The 18,740-nt window shown below is 35.7% G+C and overlaps 1 protein-coding gene across 3 annotated transcripts in view; it reads right to left on the reverse strand.

The window, feature by feature from the left end:
- The window catches only part of CEP83 (centrosomal protein 83), a 34,058-nt gene extending 15,453 nt beyond the window's left edge, over positions 1-18,605 (reverse strand). For 2 of the 3 annotated variants that reach the window (XM_058191282.1, XM_058191284.1), the window contains exons 1-8: positions 18,524-18,605; positions 15,098-15,361; positions 14,238-14,388; positions 12,927-13,019; positions 11,400-11,531; positions 8,770-9,021; positions 7,152-7,283; positions 2,152-2,266 (exon numbers count right to left, since the gene is read on the reverse strand). In XM_058191282.1, coding sequence (XP_058047265.1) covers positions 2,152-2,266; positions 7,152-7,283; positions 8,770-9,021; positions 11,400-11,531; positions 12,927-13,019; positions 14,238-14,388; positions 15,098-15,249 — 1,027 coding nt within the window. In that variant the 5' untranslated portion in view covers positions 15,250-15,361; positions 18,524-18,605. Of the gene's footprint in view, positions 1-2,151; positions 2,267-7,151; positions 7,284-8,769; positions 9,022-11,399; positions 11,532-12,926; positions 13,020-14,237; positions 14,389-15,097; positions 15,362-18,407; positions 18,461-18,523 lie in introns of those variants that run through there. The other variant, XM_058191283.1, reaches the window with a different exon arrangement.
- Positions 18,606-18,740: the final 135 nt, after the last annotated feature.

Genomic DNA, 18,740 nt, shown 5'->3' on the forward strand with positions numbered 1-18,740 from the left:
CTTACCTAAAAACAAAATGTCACATATTTTAAAGAAATATTGCACTGGAAACGAACAATACGTATTTTCAAGCCAGGCAGACATTTCTTCTCATCTAGGAATTACTGTCATTATACCCCACCAATTACTACATTTATCTCTGTGAGCACAGAGTTAGAGGTAAGGGTAATATTTGGATCATGTGATCATGGTCAAATTAATGGTCAAATCTTAATATATAAAAAATAATGAACATAATCCTCCTCCCCTGCTATATAGAATAACTATCTACATTTGACTGATTCTATACTAAGTGTAGGGATGTGGTGGCTCAGTGGCTAAGATGCTGAGGTTGTTGATCGAAAGGTCAGCAATTCAGCTGTTCAAATGCCTAGTGCCATGTAACGGGTTGAGCTCCCATTACTTGTCCCAGCTTCTGCTAACCTAGCAGTTCAAAAGCACATAAAAAATGCAAGTAGAAAAATAGGGACCACCTTTAGTGGGAAAAGGGGGAAGCAGTGGCTCAGGAGCTAGGACATTGAGCTTATCGATCGAAAGGTTGGCAGCTTGGCGGTTCGAATCCCTAGTGCTGCTGTAACGGGGTGAGCTCCCGTTATGTGTCCCAACTTCTGCCAACCTAGCAGTTTCGAAAGCACGTAAAAATGCAAGTAGAAAAAATAGGGACCCCCTTTGGTGGGAAGGTAACAGCGTTCCATGTGCCTTTGATATTGAGTCATGCTGGCCACATGACTACAGAGATGTCTTCAGACAGCGCTGGCTCTTCGGCTTTGAAACGGAGATGAGCACCGCCTCCTAGAGTCAGGAACGACTAGCACATATTTGCGAGGCGAACCTTTACCATTATACTAAGTGCAGCAGCTGGGATCACTGGAACTTTTAAGAACAAATTGTGGGCATTATCACAAAATGACAGTCAAAGAGTTTTCTAGTGACAAAACCCATATTTACTGGATAAATTCTCCATCATTCACTCTAGCTATCCAGAAAGATAGGTAGGCACCAAACCTCCCCCCCAGGTAGTGTCACCCATGCCTTCTATTTTCTAAGAAGCCTATGGTGGCACTAAGCCATTGCTAGACAATGCTGTTTCTGTCAGTTTATGCTTTGCAGTATGCTAGCTTCTTTTTTTAATAAAAAAAAATCTAAGCTTTTTAAAAATAGTATAGTGAGCCTACTGTGCACAAAGGAATGTGCCTAATGTCCTAACAGTAGGGATCAGCTTACTTATACCTGCTCAAAAATTCACAAAATTCATTTGGGAAATCATCAAACAAATATCAGTGACTGCTCTTGTTGTTATCAGGTATTGCTCATTTAGCAACCACAACTAAGATCATGAACTCAATCATGAAGCGAGGCAGTCACTGAACTAAAAACCATGTGACCGTAACTGTGATTACTAATTTTATTTCAGTCTTCCCTTTACAGCATTAGAATGAAACAACCCCAAATAGTCATATGATCCCAAGCAGTGGGTGGTCACCCCAGCACTGGGATAATTAGCAAGAGCTGCTTAAGAGCAAACAAAAGCCTTTAGAGATCAGTTTGTTAATTTGCTGTTAGCATTTTTTTAGAGATACACTGCACTGCAGAGCAAAGCAACTCAAGAAGAGATTTCTTGTTTAAGCAAGAAACAAGGGGATGGGAATGGGTCCGGCACAGGACAGTGCTAACTAATTGTAAAGGCAAAATGTGACTGAATGTAAGGGAATGTGTGGATGACCTTAGGGAATGAAGGAAAGAGATGCTGCCTAGGAACAATCAGACAAGAAAGGAAGGAGCCCCTGGTGGTTTAACTGTCAGAGAAAGAAACTTAGCAAGCACCTGCCCAAATGGATCAAGCAGTTAAAAAGTGATGGTGGAAAGTTTTGACTTTTCGACTTGCAAGATTCTGTTAATATAGCCTCACAATATAGTAGAATTAGCTCATCTAGTTGTGTTTCATGTTTGGTTTACCTGGGAGACCTGACACAGACAGAGATGCAGCAAAGATTGTAAATGCCGGCATTGGTTGCAAAGTTACTTTTTCATCACCATCGTAAAGCAGATGCTCTCCAAGGCAGCCACTAAACAAGGACTACCTGTATTATATCTCACCCAATATAACATTTGTAGTTGGTATATTAAATAATTGAAATACTAATATTTTACCATCCAGTGCACTTTGAATTTTGTTCCTTTCTCTTTCTATCTCACTCTTTGCTCTTGCTGCCTCCAGCTTAATGTTTGTTATTTCTATCTTTTGTGAATGCTTCAGTTCTTCAATCTATAGAAAAAGAATGTATAATCAATTTTTAATTTTGATTAAAAGATATTGCAAAATTCTCTTTTTTGTAATGGTAGTAAAATGGTAAAATTAATACCCAATTCCACCTTATCTCACTGCCAAGACTCACAAACACTACCAACTGTTCTTCTGTCCCTGCTTTAGAAAGGTAATCTAGTCTTAGCTAAAAACCTGAAATAATATTTGCACTCCTCTGCACTTATAAAATATTTGCATGAGGTATTATTGCCAAATGAGACTTTGTAGGCTTTGTAAAGAGCAAGATATTTTCTCAAGTGATCTCCACCTAAAAAACCCTCTTCCCTAAAGGGATTTTCTAAATCATCTTGTACTTTATTTTTCTTTCTTTGTTTTTAGCTACAACTAGATTTCTTTTCTGATTTCTCATATCTTCCTACTTTAGTACAAAAATGACCAGCCCTATATAGATATTGCTCAATGCCTTTTAATTTAATACTAGGGAATTTCATTTTCACTTTTTATAGGCATCCTTGGATTATGAAAGCATTTGGGACTGGGATTGTCATTGCTAAGTAATATGGTCATGAAGTGTGCTATCTAGTGGCCACATTGCTTTGTGATGCCAATCACAGTAGTCCCAGTTGCGGATATAACCCAAGGATGTGTGGGTCCTTAAATGGGAAGAGGTGGAAATCCCAGGTAAGGAGCATGGAAGTATCACGGGTGCCAAAGGGTTATATGGGGAAGACAGGAAGGTATACAATACCTGGAAAACCCACTGTATGTACCATTTATTCAGTGTTGTCATAACTCTGAATGGTCTCTAAACAATTGTTTTTAACCCTAGGACTATCTGTATGTATATTACAAAGGATAGGTGACTAAAAAGTGCTTACAAGCTTTTTCATACCTTTGCAGGAAATATAAACAAATTTTAAAAAGGAGTCATGCTTGTGGAGCAATATGCTGGGACTTTCAGGCATGTACACCCTTCCTTCCTTCCCAATTTAATACCACTATTCTCAGCTTATCCCTTATCGCTCCCAATGGATGAGTCTCATGTCTCCCCATCTTCCTTGGAATTGATGCTGATGCACTAATACAAAACATTTATCTCCTTTTGTCTCTGCCCATATGGTTAGAGCTGACAGAGTGGGTATGTGCCCCAGGTTCCTTTTTTAAAATAGTGATTTCTAATGGGAAGTAGAATGCGCCATCTTGGTTACAGTACCTGCTCTCTGGAATATGTATCTCTCTGAGAATTAAGCTACTCTAACTTTGCCATCCTTTAAATGGGCCTTGAAGACCTGGATTTCCCCCCATGATTAAGTGGGATATGTGCCCCAGAGTAAAATCCTATTAATAATTACTTTGACTGGTTTACTGACTATCATCATCAATTTTACTATGGAGTTTAGTTTTTAATATGCTATCCTGAATGAGTTGGGCACCTTTTATAAATGTGATTTATAAACAAACAAAATAGTTTATATTGTGATGATGAATGAAATGTCTGCAAGAAAACAAACAAGCTGAGAAAGCACCTAGGGCCCCATAAATAAGCCTCAGTTTTCATAGCTGTGGAATTCTTGGTGCTCTCTCAGCTTGGTTGTTTTCTTGCAGATCTTTCATCACCCAGTTAGGTAACATCTTCAGTGCTAGAATGGAGTGGGATTTGTTCTGTTTTATATACAGTGGCTTGCTCTGTTGGTGTTGATGGAATGTTTCCTTCTTTGTAGTTCCTTGATTAGGCTGTTGTTCACTATTTGATTGTTTATCTGAGTCAGAAATTCCTTCATTGAGGTTTGTTTATTGCTTAATTGTTGGCCGGGTATTAATCCTAGTATTACACACACACACACACACACACACCCCATTCTGGATGTTAATTTTCATTTCCTCTTTTCCCTAAAACTTCCCCTTTCATATTGTCTTCCTCCTAAAATAGCCTGCCTTCATTCTAGTATTTTATCTCCTGTCAATTACTACTACATTTGTTTATTCCTCACTATCTCCCTTCTCCATCTTATCAGAACTTTCATTAAACTAAACTAACAATCAAAGTTAGTGGGGAAGCCATCAAGAAGTTGAAATCCCAGGCAGCTAACAGGCCAGTAGGCAGATAAATGGCTGCTGCAAAATGGGGGAGTGCGCAAAAAGATGTGAGAGTGGCAGGAAATGGAGTAGTTTGAAGTGGCCACTACCAAGTGGAAGAGGGTGCAGGATTGGCAGGGAAAGTGTGAGCATAGCACAGTTTGGGGTGGCTAGGGAATGCAGATGAGCGTGGGAGTAGTGGGGGATGTATGGGATGAGAGGTCTTCAGGTGGCTGCTGCTGGGTGAGGGAAGGTGAGTGGGGATGGCCAGCAAGACACAAGTGCAGAGGGGCTGGGGTAGGGATTGCACATGAAAGAGACTTATGTGAGTACTTTGTAACCTTCCCTGCCAGCCTCTCCATTGATTTTGCTTGTGCTAAACAGGCAGATAAAGTCACAAATCACAATCATGTGATAAGGGCTACTGCAACTTTTGTAAATGCAAGTTAGTTGTGAAGCCCTAAGATCATGAGTATTTCAGAAAGCAAAACATTCTAAAGCAGCAATCTCCAACCTTGGCAACTTTAAGAATTGTGGACTTCAACTCCCAGAATACCTCAGCCAGCAAAGCTGGCTGAGGAATTCTGGGAGTTGAAGTCCACAAGTCTTAAAGTTGCTAAGGTTGGAGGCCCCTGTTCTAAAGCATTCTGTGAGCACCAGTAAGCAGTCTCTAACACAGCCAATTTGCTCTTTCTTTGTGCTTATAATTGTAATCTGTCAACTGAATAACATGTATCTTCATGTCAGAAAAATGCTCATACAGTGAAAGCATGCCCAGTAATGTTCTTCACTGATATTGTCCCCTCCTCCATTTCCTTATGTTACTCTGCAGGCACTGACTATAGCTATCTTTAGAAAAGAAATTACAACATGCTCATTTACAATTCACCACAATTTGGAAGCTAAATGTATTTATCTTCCTGCCTCATTAAAAAACAACACAAAACTAGCTTTCAATAGAAAATTTAAATCCAAAGGACAATTACGGTCTGAACTGAGACATTCTATAGTTGAAGCTTTTCTGTACAATAATTACATGTTGGTGACAATTAAGTAGCAAGAGGAAAGCTTTTGAAACACATCTGCATTGTTAAACGTATTCCATAATCTGTTATTGTGTGGAAGTTGAAAAAAAGTAAGCATGTTTTAATTTTGATTATCATTTTTTCCCCATAAAAATAGCAGCTGGATTATGAATAAAGAACACTATTATATATTATAAAGATTTGATATGTATCTTCAAAAATTCCTAATTATCATTAAAGACCCTTTCATTTAAAATAAAAGATTTTATATCTTTGCAGATTGATTTTACATTATCTAATTGGCAACCTCTAATTGCTAATAAAACTATATTTCTTTGATATCAGTAACTATGCTACAAAACAGTTCATCATAGAAGGTACATCACCAGAACAACTTCTCAAACGCCTAGATAAACAGATATTAATACCTGAAAAACAATCAAACAGTAAATAATACCTCAATCAAGGAACTACCAAGGAGAAAACAATACTCCCACCAAAACTCACAGGGCAAATTTCTGTATGAAAATTGACATTGGGGAGTTGAGCTAACCAAGAAATCTAAGAACAGATTTTTCTAATTGCAAGCTTTCACGGGATGGAATAAGAAAGCAAACCCTAACTCCCGACTATCACCAAGGTGTTCCCTAATTTGTTCATGAAATGCCTGTAAGAAAACTACTAAGTTCACAGAACACCAACTCCAGAGTTCAACCTGGGGCTACATATATTCTCTTCAATTGGTATCATAAATTACATTATTGTTATTCTATTATTCTAAATATTATATATGACATATACATTTCATTATATTTTGAGACTGTAGCTGCTATATATATATGGGCTTGGTTCCAAAGAATGATAGATTCAGCAAAACCTAATGATCCACTACTTTTCATAGGTAGTTCTTAACTATTTTAAACCTTTGTGATATATAAATAGTAAAACAAGGTTAAAAATATGTAAGTTCAATATTAAACTTTTAAGAAAATTACAAAGCAGATAATGCATTTATATATTATTGGGCCAATCAGATTGGAATAGGAATAGAGTAGAGCAGAAGAAGAAGAGCAGAAGCAGAATCTCTGTATTACAAGAGATTCATTCTATGAAATATTTTTAGTTTCAAAATGGAGAGTGAAGCCATTTTTGGTTTTATTTCTGAAGGAGAAATGACTTTAAACAATCCCAGAGATTTTTAGGACTAAATTACTAGTTGTTTGCTTGAATGGTAGTAATTAAACCATAAGATACCAAGCTCAGTCCTTAGCATTTTTGGTTCAAGCTCTCAAAAATTAGGTGTGGGACTATTTTTGGGTCAGGCTGCAAGAATTATATGTATCTTTGCTGCCACCTGGTGGTTTTCCAGATTTTTAGAGATGGGAATCTAGCATTGTACTGTATTGACAATGAGGATTCACATGACTAAATATTATTATATGTTCTCCCTAACTTCCAAATAGAAAGTGAATATGTCAAAATAAAAGCTAAACTCAAATTCTCCAGGACATCTACTTTTCCAGGTGAATGGAAAGTTGTCAAATGAAAGAATATTTTATCATTTGAGTTTTGATTTGTTGCGAGAAATGACTCGGCCAGAATCAGTATAACTACTTCAAATGAGAACTAAATCTTGGATATGATAACACTAAGATCAACCAACATTCTGATTTGACATCAGGCAGCTTCACTGGTTCATAATAACAGCTATTAAATATGGCCCAATTAGACATGTCTCCCTCAATATACCTGAACGTACATGCTAGACTACATAAAATACTTACTTTAGTATTCAAGGCATCAATCTCTCGTTCAGCTTTGTGAAGCTTGCCTATTAAGCCTGTATTTTGTTCACTGCTTATCTGCAATTCTTTTTCAATGCGTTCAAGCTGCAACTTACCAGATTGTTTTTCTGCCTTAAAATTAGGAAAAAAAATATATTAATAAATTGAATTTGTTGAAATTATTTGAATTATATTCTGAAACTTGTTTACACTGAAGCATTTCTACTAATGTAAATTAAATTATCTTTATATTATCTTACATTATCTTTAGGTTGTAGTCTTGAGTATTTATTCAAATATAATATTTTTATTAACATCAAGGTGAATGCCCATTTGGATAACAATAGATTTTAACTTTGTGAGGCTATGATGGTTATTGTGCCTTTTACAAAGCAAAAATAGGTATTTTTACAACTGTTAAAAAGCAAAAAACAAAACCTCAGTAAGCTCAATTGAAATTCCATCAGTTTGGAACCAAAGAGAACTACTACAGAATAGGGAATAGTAGTTCCATACTGGTATATGAAACATATTGTTTTAGTGCTCCCAAGCCTGTTTCAAAAGCACTTGTGATTTTACAGATACCTGACAGCAGTCAAGATAAAAGAAGGAAGGGGTGTGGGGAAAAGTCTAAGGAAAATTAAGTCATCTAGCTTATATAAACTTATCTAATATAATAAAATAGTCTAGCTAGCATGCAATGTTAAATCATAAGTTAGCCAAATGTGCAAAAATATTGTCGTGTATGACTTCTTTCTATCATTTCTCTATTCCAGATGACTTTCATTTTTAATGGCAATTTACTATAGCTCAAAACTATGCTTAGTGCTAATTATGATTTAAGGAAAGGGATATGTCACCTAATTCTCCAAAGAATGTTAGACTTCATATCTGAAAACAACCCACAACTTTTAAAAAGAACAGTTTATAAGAAATTACTTTCTGAAATCCTTAAGAGTCTACTTTAAGAATCAGAAAATAATGATTAAGGATTATGATGTGTAGAATTTGAGGGAGGAAAAGCTTCTTGTACTACACTATGCATACATAACTATATAGGTGTAAAGTGTTTAAGCTGGGGTTAAGAAATTTCCAAAAATATGATTAAGATAAGCGTTATTGCCATTTATCTGTCTACACAACAACACACATTAAAATGAAATTCCGATGCAGTCTCCCACTGAACAATGTCACCATTTCAAAGGATAACAATAATATAATAATACCAAAAATGCCAAAAAAAACTTATAATCACAGTCCATTTTCAATAGCTAGTGGAAAAAAGTCTTGAGAGTTAAAAAGTTTGATACTATATGGAATAAAGCTGTTACAGAATCTAGCTCTGTTTCAGATACCAAGAAGCCTCCTCTCAGAAGGCAACAATGAAAACTTAATTAGTCACATAATATCTCAACAGTGTAAAAGTATAAAGTATAAAATTATACATTTAACAGTACTATACAATTTTGTTTCCTATTTTTTAAAAAGGCTGATCATTAATATTCACTGATAGCCTGATGTGCATTTAGACCATTGACCAAATTCTTGAAATTGATACACTTAGCATGCATTTAGTATGCATACACAGAAGCAATTCAGGTGGGTTTTTTTTTTTTACCTCCAAAGTTCTCATTGTAGCTTGCATTTCAGCTAACTGTCGCAACTGTATTCTTTGCACATTTTCTGCTTGCACGCCAGAATTTTCTCTCTGTGCTCTTAGTTCTGTTACTTCAGCTTCTAATCCCTTCAATTTCTGCAATAGTTGGGCTTTTTCTCTTAACAGTGCTTCAACACGCTTGTTATCTCTTGTAGGATCAATACTAAGCAGTTGATTATGCAATTCTTCTTTATCTTTATCCAGCCTTGTTACCTATTAGAATTTGAACAGAAAACAGTAAGATCCCAACACTATCCTCAGGGTAGTCACATATGGAGCAATATCAAAGCTTACAATATATGGGAAAATGCAAATACAAGAATCCATCACACATGAGATTTATGTTTTGATCAGACCTCATCATATTTTATTAAAATAGCTATCGAAGAGGAAATGTGGTTGATAAGCAACTAGCATCAGGGAATGGCGGGACGACGGGGGCACTCAAAGTATAAAGCATAGAGAGAACGGCAAAAGCAGAAGAACAAGAAATATCTCATCATGTTTGGGATAATATTTCCAAAGTATAAGTACATCTGTTAAATCAGATCGATATATCAAATTCAGACAAAATCTAGAAAACGACTTCAAGCAGGCAGATTTAGGCTTAATCTTTATCCCCAGAGGCAAAAAAGGCCAAGGACAGGTTTAAAAAACGTTTCTAACATTTTCCCCAAATTTTTAAAGGATCTACAATCAAACATTAGAGGAATAGCCAAGTTTGTTGTGACACTAAATTGTCCTGAATTGAATCCTGGAAGAATCAGGATAATTTTTTTTAAACTCAAGGCATAATTAAACTTTGGGATTTGCTAGCACATGGTGTGAAGCTAGCTGCAAGTTTACGTGCCTGTGTGTGCCATTGAATCACTGTCCCGGCAACTGCCTAGACATGTCTCTGCAGGGGTTTTTTGGCAGGGTTTCCGAAGCAGCTTGCTAGGGCCGAGTGATTGGCCCAAGTTATCCAGCTGGCTTTGTGTCTAAGGCAGAGCTAGAACTCCTGGTGTTCTGTTTCCCTCTCCCAATACTCCCAACAAAGAGTCAGTCAAAGGTCTCCTTTTCAAATTTATTTACATAAATGGCTGGATTAGGCTGGATTCCTTTGGCACAGAGATGTTCTGGCCACGTATATCCACGCGCCTGCCAAGTCTTTGGAGATAACTAGGAAATTATAGATAAGGCCAGAGTTACTTACAAATATATTCTTCCCTCCATTGAAACAGTTTGCCCGCGCAAATTCACTGCTTTGTCCAAGACAAAAAGCCAGGAAGTTCCGCCTCCTGCTTTATAGCCCCTGTGACTCATCATTCTTTGATTTTGTCCCAACGCCTCCTCTGCTGCGCACGCCGATCACGTCTGCGCAGTCTTGCATCAAGCCAAGATTGTTCTTGGGGCCAAATCAGAAGAAGGCCCGGGGGAATCAGGCCTTGCCAGCCCCTCCTCCTCCTCCTGGATGGGTGCCAGGGAGGGAGAGGGCCCAGGGGAAGCAGGCCTTACCAGTTCCTCTTCACTTTCTGAATCATCGTCCTCCAGGAGTCCGAGTCCGGGAACCTGGGTCACAACACCTGGTCTCCCAGTTTCTAGTCTGCCACCTTAACCTCTATTCCAAACTGACTCTCTGTCTATATGGCTAACTTCAAAAAAGTTTGGATCCATTCATGGAAGTCAAGGGGATGATTACTGTTTCTTGCTGGGAGACTAATGTCCTTTTATAGTTCATTTGCTACTGTAAAAACAGACTGCTGGAGTACATGGGCCAGGGGTCTGATCCAGCAGGACACTGATTATGTTTTAAGAGGATCCCTATAACACACCCAAAATTAGAAATATTTTATGAATGATTCTGTTTTTTACTGTGCTTCTATAAATGGGAACGCTCAATCTGATAATCATTTGTTTGTAAAAAAAAAACATTCCTTTTTGTTCATTTTTAATAAAACACCAGGATTAGGAAGATGAAAGAGACAAATAGCTTACTTTATCAATTTTATAATCGGAAAATAATCCAGTGCCAATTTATAGCGCTCTTCTCACCAGAGAAACAGCAGTAATAGTAGCACCCTGCACATTGCCAGTCATACTGCTGTCCAATGTCTGTTGTGCATTGCAGTACTTTTTCCCACACACACTTTAAATAAACATTTGTAAAAATCTTTGCATCACTTTTGACTCTTTCAACCAAAACACTTGGGAAGTCTTCAATTTCTCAGTTTCCTTATATTCCTTCAAAGGTTATTCCATTCCATAAGGGGAAAAGAACAGCCAATTGTATCCCCTGCATGCTAGTCAGAGGAATAAATCTTGTCTTGGATCAAGCTAAAGCAGACAGCCTGTTTCAATCTGAGCAGAAAGAGTTTTATCTGAAATGGACCCTGAACTGAAAATTCAGTATACAGTATTACTTTCATTTCACAAATGAAAAGAAGAAAAACAAAGTAATCCACTTACACATCTCAAGTCATGATTACAATGGGGAAAAAAAATGATGTTACCAACAAACACAGAATCATACTGTAAACTGGATACGGTGGTCAATCTCTCTTTAAAAAATCTAAAATATGATTCTGATATAATTTTACATTAGGACTTACCTCAGCTTCGTATCTTATTTTATTTTCTTCTAATACACGGGCATGCTCTTCTCTCTGATGTTCAAATTCTGATTTGAGGAAAGTATGTTCATAACGAAGTTTGTTATATTCTGTTCTATATTTTTCTACTTCCTAAATTAAAAACAGCATGTGTGATTCAACTGGAGGAAAGCAAACAAAAATACAAAAATTTGGTCTTCCCAATGGACAAATTATATGTAGTATAAATAGAATTAGAATTGTAAGTTTTTATTATTTTAGTGTCCTTATTGAAGTACCACATGAAGTATTTTTATACTAACAGCTTACTAAATGCCCAATGAGTTGTAAGGAAAGCTGCTTGTGCTTTATAGTACTTCCCAGCAACATTAAAATCATTTGAGTACAGTTTCTTTATGGAGCTCAATTAATCAACCCCTGATGTCAACCTCCTGGAAAGAGTTTTGTTTTAAAAGCAAACCATTTCAAGTTCTCTGTGTTGTTATGTTTGGGACAGCTTTCTTGTTTCCAATCTTGTAAATTGCTCAGAATTACTTGTGTGAAATGGGCAACTATATAAATGATGTAAATTCCTTGTGTGTCCAATCACATTTGGCCAATAAAATTCTACTCTAAATAAAATGACAAACATGCTACACTGGAAAGGAACAGGACTTATTAGAAACCAAAATATAGACAAACTTTTAAAAAATATTGGTTAAACCTAACATTCGAACTATAGGATTGGTTATGTTTAATATTACTGGATTTTTAAAACATTAAACATTATTTCATTGATGTAAAAATACATATTATTCTAATACAATGGTATTTATATAGTGTTGATTAAAAATAATTAAAACTCAAATGTTTAAATTGCTTAAGTCATCGAGAAATAATAAAATAAATATTATCAATCTTAATTTGGTTTAAAATGTCAAATTTGGTCCAGTCATGTGATCCCTTGATTTGCAACCACAACAATTTACAACTGCAATTAGGGGTTCAATTAAATTAATAAATCAAGGACTATCTGTATAATCATAGCTAAGTTACACTGCTATGAAATAGAGCTGAGCCAGATAACCATTGTGAGACATTCTATGCATTTTCTCGTAGACAGTTTGGTCCATTGTAGATTTCAACCTATTTTCATTATCCTACTAATCTGTAATAAATATTATATTCATACAGGTGTCACTATATTAAACAAAACCTGAAAACATAAGATTTTAAATGTTTGCCTTAGACCTCATAGAGGTCTATAGAGGATGCAATATATTCAACAGGATTTTGAAGAAAAACATGAAGCATTTAGGAAGCCTGGAAAACAACTGATAATGAGAAAAACTTAAAAGTACACAACTCATATAATTTCAAATTAGCCATACAATTTAAAGCAGGCAGGATTTGATTAGGAGATGTCTGAATTATCCATTAAAAAAGTTCTCATCAGTGGAATAAATCTACCAAATAATCTTGCTTTCATATTTTCAGTAAATGTTTAACAAATTGCTGTTATAATAATTTTTTCCCCATTTTACTTACTTCATCCAGCTTGCAAAAGCGTTCTCTCATAGGTGTTTCTAATTCATGATGTATTTGTGCTCTCAGCAATTCGAGTTTCTGGGGAGTTATTACCTACAGGATGGTAGAAGTAGCTATAAAGCAAATAACTAAATTGCAGTGGTACTGAAGTATTTACTAGATGACTGGATGACTTTCAGCGGGTCTCTATTTCATTTTATCTCCCAATGTTTTGTGAGGGAAGATAAGGGACAAGCAAATTTGAAGGGAGTCACAGGACATTAGCCATTACTTGATGATGTGAGTAAAGCGACCACAGAGATTGCAGGAATGGGAAGAAGCAAGTAAGTACACTACACAACCCGGTCAAGGTTAACGGCAGAGGCCCTGGAAAAAGAATTGGGGTTAGTGGGAAGGAATCTGTGGCGCAAGGAAATTATAGTGCTAGATTTGCCCAACTCATTTAATAGAACATAACCCCATAAAATGACTTTACGATATGCAAGTCCAGCAACTATCTTTCATCCTGCATTAACTTCATGAGGATAACATGAAAACAGAAAGAATAATACAGCTCCTATGAGCTTTTGGAGGAATAATAGTATAAAACATCATTTATATGATCCAAATCCTCTTAGGTCTACAAGCCAGAAAATTAATTCTCTTAAATTATTACTAATCAAATCTAGATTTTCTAATCTAGAAACAAAAACGGATGAGTAAAACATTTACAAAAGAAGCATAATTTTACACAATTCTTCAACAATCCTAAAAAAGTTGAATGTGGATAATAATCAAACTAAGTTAGCATAATAAACCACAAAGAACTGTGACAGCCTATGATATTTGCTTTTTAAGAATATGCAATGGCAATTTTTTTTTAGATATGTAAAGAAAGGAAAGTCTTCAAATATAACATTCCCAAAGATAATACTCTGTCTAGGCCCTTCATTTGTTCCCCATATTGGCTAAAAAATACTCATGGTATTTCTTTATGACACACCACAATAGTAAAATACTGTACTTTAATTCTTTTAAAAAATGAAACTAGTTCTATTAATCCAAAGAAAGTCTAAAGATTCTACTGCAGCAGCAGTCCGTGTTAATGCTGGCAAATGGTTTGAAATGGCCAAAAATAATATGAAAAACTTACACTTAATTGGAAAAACCTTCTGCCTGATTAGCCATAGCAGTTCTTGACATACCAGTCTATTTAACAAAAATAGGCATCGATGAAAACATGCTAACTATAAATTATCAGGCCTATAGTTTATGATATTGAACAATATACCAGAAATTTAACATTTTCAAAATTTAGAAATATTGTCCTACCTGTAATTTTAATTCCTCTGCTTCTCTAGTTTTATCTAATAATTCTTCTCTAAGTTCAGCAAGCAGCAACTGAAATTTATCATGGACAGTTTGTTTTTCATGTAACAGTTGTTTCAACTCACTTTGTGATTTGGTATATTCATCAAGGAGCCTGCAAAAAGATACATACAATTTTATCAGGCAACAAATACCTGCATAAAGGAGGTACTTGAAGGCTTGGTGTTGCTACTTTTTAGCCCTTTCAAGGACTTCTGTGCATGCATGCACATGCACAGAATATACTTTATCAAGGACAACTGGCAAAGCTAAACAGTACTCACTTTGCTTCACCAGCTATTCAGAAATGTCCTTCACATACACCCAGAAAATGTTAGGGGATCATAAAGGCAGCCAAGCAGCTGTTCTATGCTTTATAAGATTTGAACAATATTTGGAGACTTTTACCAAAGGTCTTGCAAAAGACTAATCCACAAGTTGCAGCAAAAATAACAAAGGACGAGAAATACAATAAACTGAGGCATAACCATTTCAAATACATATACTTAAGTTTAGTTAATAAAATATGACAACTAAAAATATTTTTTCGTGCTAAACATGTTAATAAGGCTTAAAATAGTAAAAGTGCTTTTCTCCATAATAAACTTCAGATCAAGAAACTAATATCTATTTTACACAAGGTAATAGCATTAGAATTGCTTCTTTATAGCCACTTGTTCTATGGGCAAACTGTTCTTGTATTATAGCTTATCATACAAATTCAATTTTTTAAACTACATTATTATAAAAAGTTCATGAAAGAATAGCTTTGATATATTCAATCTATTGCAACCAATACATTTTTATTAAAGTAAATGTGATACCTAGTATGTTCTGCTTTTAGTGTTTGATAATTTGTTTTATGATGTTCACACCGCATCCTTTCATCAATTAACAGTTTTTGCACTTCTACTTGTGAACTGACAAGATCACCATTCCCTCCCACTGGAGAGAGGATATTCGGCAAAGCATCCATTTTGACTGAATACTAATGAGATGGCAATCAGGTAAAAATGCTGTCAGTGCAAGACTATCACCGTCATAGAGACTGCTTTCTCTCATAAGGACATCCCCAGAGACCAAATTATCTGTACAAACAAAAAAGCACCCAATTAATAGTTAGTACATCTTGATAAAAAAACTCTTTCTTAAATACATGTTGCAAAACTTCATTTTGCTACCGAACAACAGACGTTCACCAAGAATCTATTATTATTATTATTCATTATATTATTATATTAATGCATTACAATTCAATTCAAAGTAAACCAAATATGCTTAATTGTGAACAATATATGCAATTCACCATTATCTGAACTTTTCTTTTCTTGGCTGTTCCTATGGGTGTAAAAGAGCTATTCCTGAGGGATACTGTGAACTTTGCATGAAAGCCAATCAAGTTGACCATGTCCTTTGATGAAAATGTATCTGGCTTAACTATACAGAAACTCCACTATTATAACATTTGAATCCCTTACTTCTATTCTTGCTAAAATATCCTATTGTTATGAGTACTAAACCTAAAAATAACAGAGTATACAGAGTACAGTAGGCCATATTATACTCTTTCAGGATTTAAAATTATCTAAGGAAGAAATTCATATTTTTTAAAAGATAAAATTTCAAACTTTGAAATAGAACAGGGCTTTTTTTTTTGGCTGTGATTTTTTTTAATTGTAAAACATTTTGTATTTTCATCCTTAAAATAACTTTCTACCCTGGATTGTGCAGCACTGCTACCTATAAATTGTCTGAAATATATGGAGTTTCAACTGAATATTATGGCCATTAAAAATAGAGCTGTCATAATGAATGGTAAGGTAGAGAAGCTTGCTGCATGATTTTAAGCTGGTCACTCTTTCTTAACTAAACCTACTTCTCAAGACGGTATGTGAGAAAAATTATAGTGAGTACTTTGCATATTAACTTGAATTCCTGGGAAAAGATTGATACCAATCTAACTATTAAATATAAATGCCAAATAAATGAAAACTACAATGGTACCTCAGTATTTAACTGCCTCAAAACTCATTGAATTTGGTACTTGACACATTTTGATGTGAAATTATTGTCCCAGTGTTCCTAGTTTCTTTGGTATTTGGTGTGGTGCAAAAGGAAGAAGGGGGACAGCTGCAGAGGGCGGATAGGGAGTCGGCCATGCTGGGAAGGTCATTGACATAGGAAAAAGGCTGTTTCCTCCCAGCCAAAACAAAGCGTCACATGTTAAGTCACCTGGTTTGTTTTGGCACTTATTGTTTTTAGTATTTAGCATGTCTTCTGAAACCAATTAACATCAAATACTGAGGTACGACTGTATATAGTAATAATATGTAGGGGCCTCCCTATTTACATTTTTTACTTATGATATAATGCTCAAATTTAGTTTTGTTTCTTTGTAAAGTGTTTTTTAAATTGTCTATTAATTATTAAACATAATGATTTAGAAAGAAAAAGTAATAAAAGTATTTGGATTTTGGACATCTTGTGGGATTTTTTATAAATACTTAGAAATAAAAATAAAATAATTCCTCTAGTCTAAAATATGGGTAATTTATTTTCCATTGTGACACACTCCATTACAGCTGGGGTTGTACAATGAGTCTTCACTGAATTAAGCAATATTATAGCCAGAACCAAAAATAGATGAGGATACCTATCCCCTTCTTTCACTTTTGAACACCTCTTCCTTTTCATACAAATTACTGAAACATACTCAACTGGATTACTTAATAAAGTACAATTCATTGGACTTGTATACAATTCTAAACTATGTATTATGGATTACCAAAAATAACTCCATTCATAAGAATACATTAAAGAAATCACAATACAGGTGCCCAAATTGTGGCTAGCACCCTATTTAGCGTTTGATTTAGGGTTTGATTGCAAGCAATTTAAGGGGATTTTTAAAAAAAAAAAGCTGAACAGGCTTGTCCTGGGAGCAGCTGGTTTCTGCAAAGTAGACTTTGAGAGCAATTCCACTCTGCCTAAGCTTCTAAAGTGAAATTTGAGAGTTGCTAATTCTGTTTCTTAAAACAATTTACCAATCACAGTTGCAGGCCTAGAATAATATTGGCTTAGTCTGTTAATGAAGTCCGTTTTTTTGATCCATTATTTTAAAACAGAAAGTTTTTGTAATACTAACAGCAAAGCTAAAGATCACCACTGCAACAAAAGCAAACCTATGTCAAGAAGCTATGGTGAACGTTATACAGATCTTTTAAGAAGTGGTTTTTTATTCCTTGTCCAGTTCTAATTCTGATGAAATTAGAGTGAATACAAAACACTAATTGAGCATTTTAAAGGGTTTGTGGTAATGAATGTACAAAACCTCAATTTCAGGACTCAAAAAACAGCAATATCAAAACAAGCATCAAGATGGCTTAACAAGGAAAATTGAGTCATTTTAGATAACATATTTTGGGTAGAATTATAATATAATAGTAATAGTAATAGTATAAATCTATTATTTATATGATATTCTTATTATCACTATCAACTTAACCAAGGATAGAAGCAGATGTTCGCAGAATTTTGTTTTACATACAAAAATAAGTAAGCAGCTGAGTGTTACAGTACAAAACTTTCCTGCCTTTTTTCCTCCTAAACTTCAGGTGGTGAAAGATCCTGTCACATTAAATCTTATCCAGCACAATCTCATAAGCAGCTGCTCAAATATAAACGCCAGTAATTCCCACTTCCACCCAATGAGCAAGCCAAGGCCTGGAGTCTGTTTATATCGATAAAGGGTTCCTGTGCAGATTTCCGCACAGTTGAGTTGTCTTACTTCAATTTTCTCTAAATTATACAGATCAACTCCCCAACATTCAAGTGACTATCAGGTAAAAGGCCACAGTATTTTTTTTCCCTTATCGCTCAGCAAAAGAAAGCGTCATTTCTGAAGTATCAACATTATACATTCGAGAGTTTCCAGCCAAGGAAAGATAATATTTAGTAGGCTGGGAAAGGCTGTCGCAGACTTAACGCGAAAGCGTATGGATTCATTAAAAACAAACCTGTACATTACGCAATTTTGGAATAAAGTCACATTTGAAGAAAAAAACCGTGGGTCGCCAAATGTCTCGGGAAGTATCCTAACCCTACCGGCCCCTTTTCACCCTTTCCCTCACCTACCAGCTCAGAGCAAGCGTCGGGTGCCTGCTCGGCTGTTTAAAAATGGCGCCTCGGGACCATTGCCCCGCCCCTTTGCTTTTATTTGAGACCTCTAGGGATCCGTATGCACTTTTTACCTTTCCATTTTGTGAACTGAAGGTCGGACCCCCCGTCGGTTTAGGTTTTCGTCGCTAAGCACCACGGGAATGCGGAAAAAAGATCGCCGCGTTGGAAAGGGAATCGAAGCGCGAGGTGACGCGGGAAGATAAGAGGCGGGGCTTGTTGCTGCCTTCTAGCGTTGAGCCAATCATATTGTCGCCGAGGTCCCTTTTGTGGTAAAGGAACGGCATTTGG

The sequence above is a fragment of the Ahaetulla prasina genome, chromosome 7, assembly GCF_028640845.1.
Source record: "Ahaetulla prasina isolate Xishuangbanna chromosome 7, ASM2864084v1, whole genome shotgun sequence".
NCBI classification, from domain to species: Eukaryota; Metazoa; Chordata; class Lepidosauria; order Squamata; family Colubridae; genus Ahaetulla; species Ahaetulla prasina.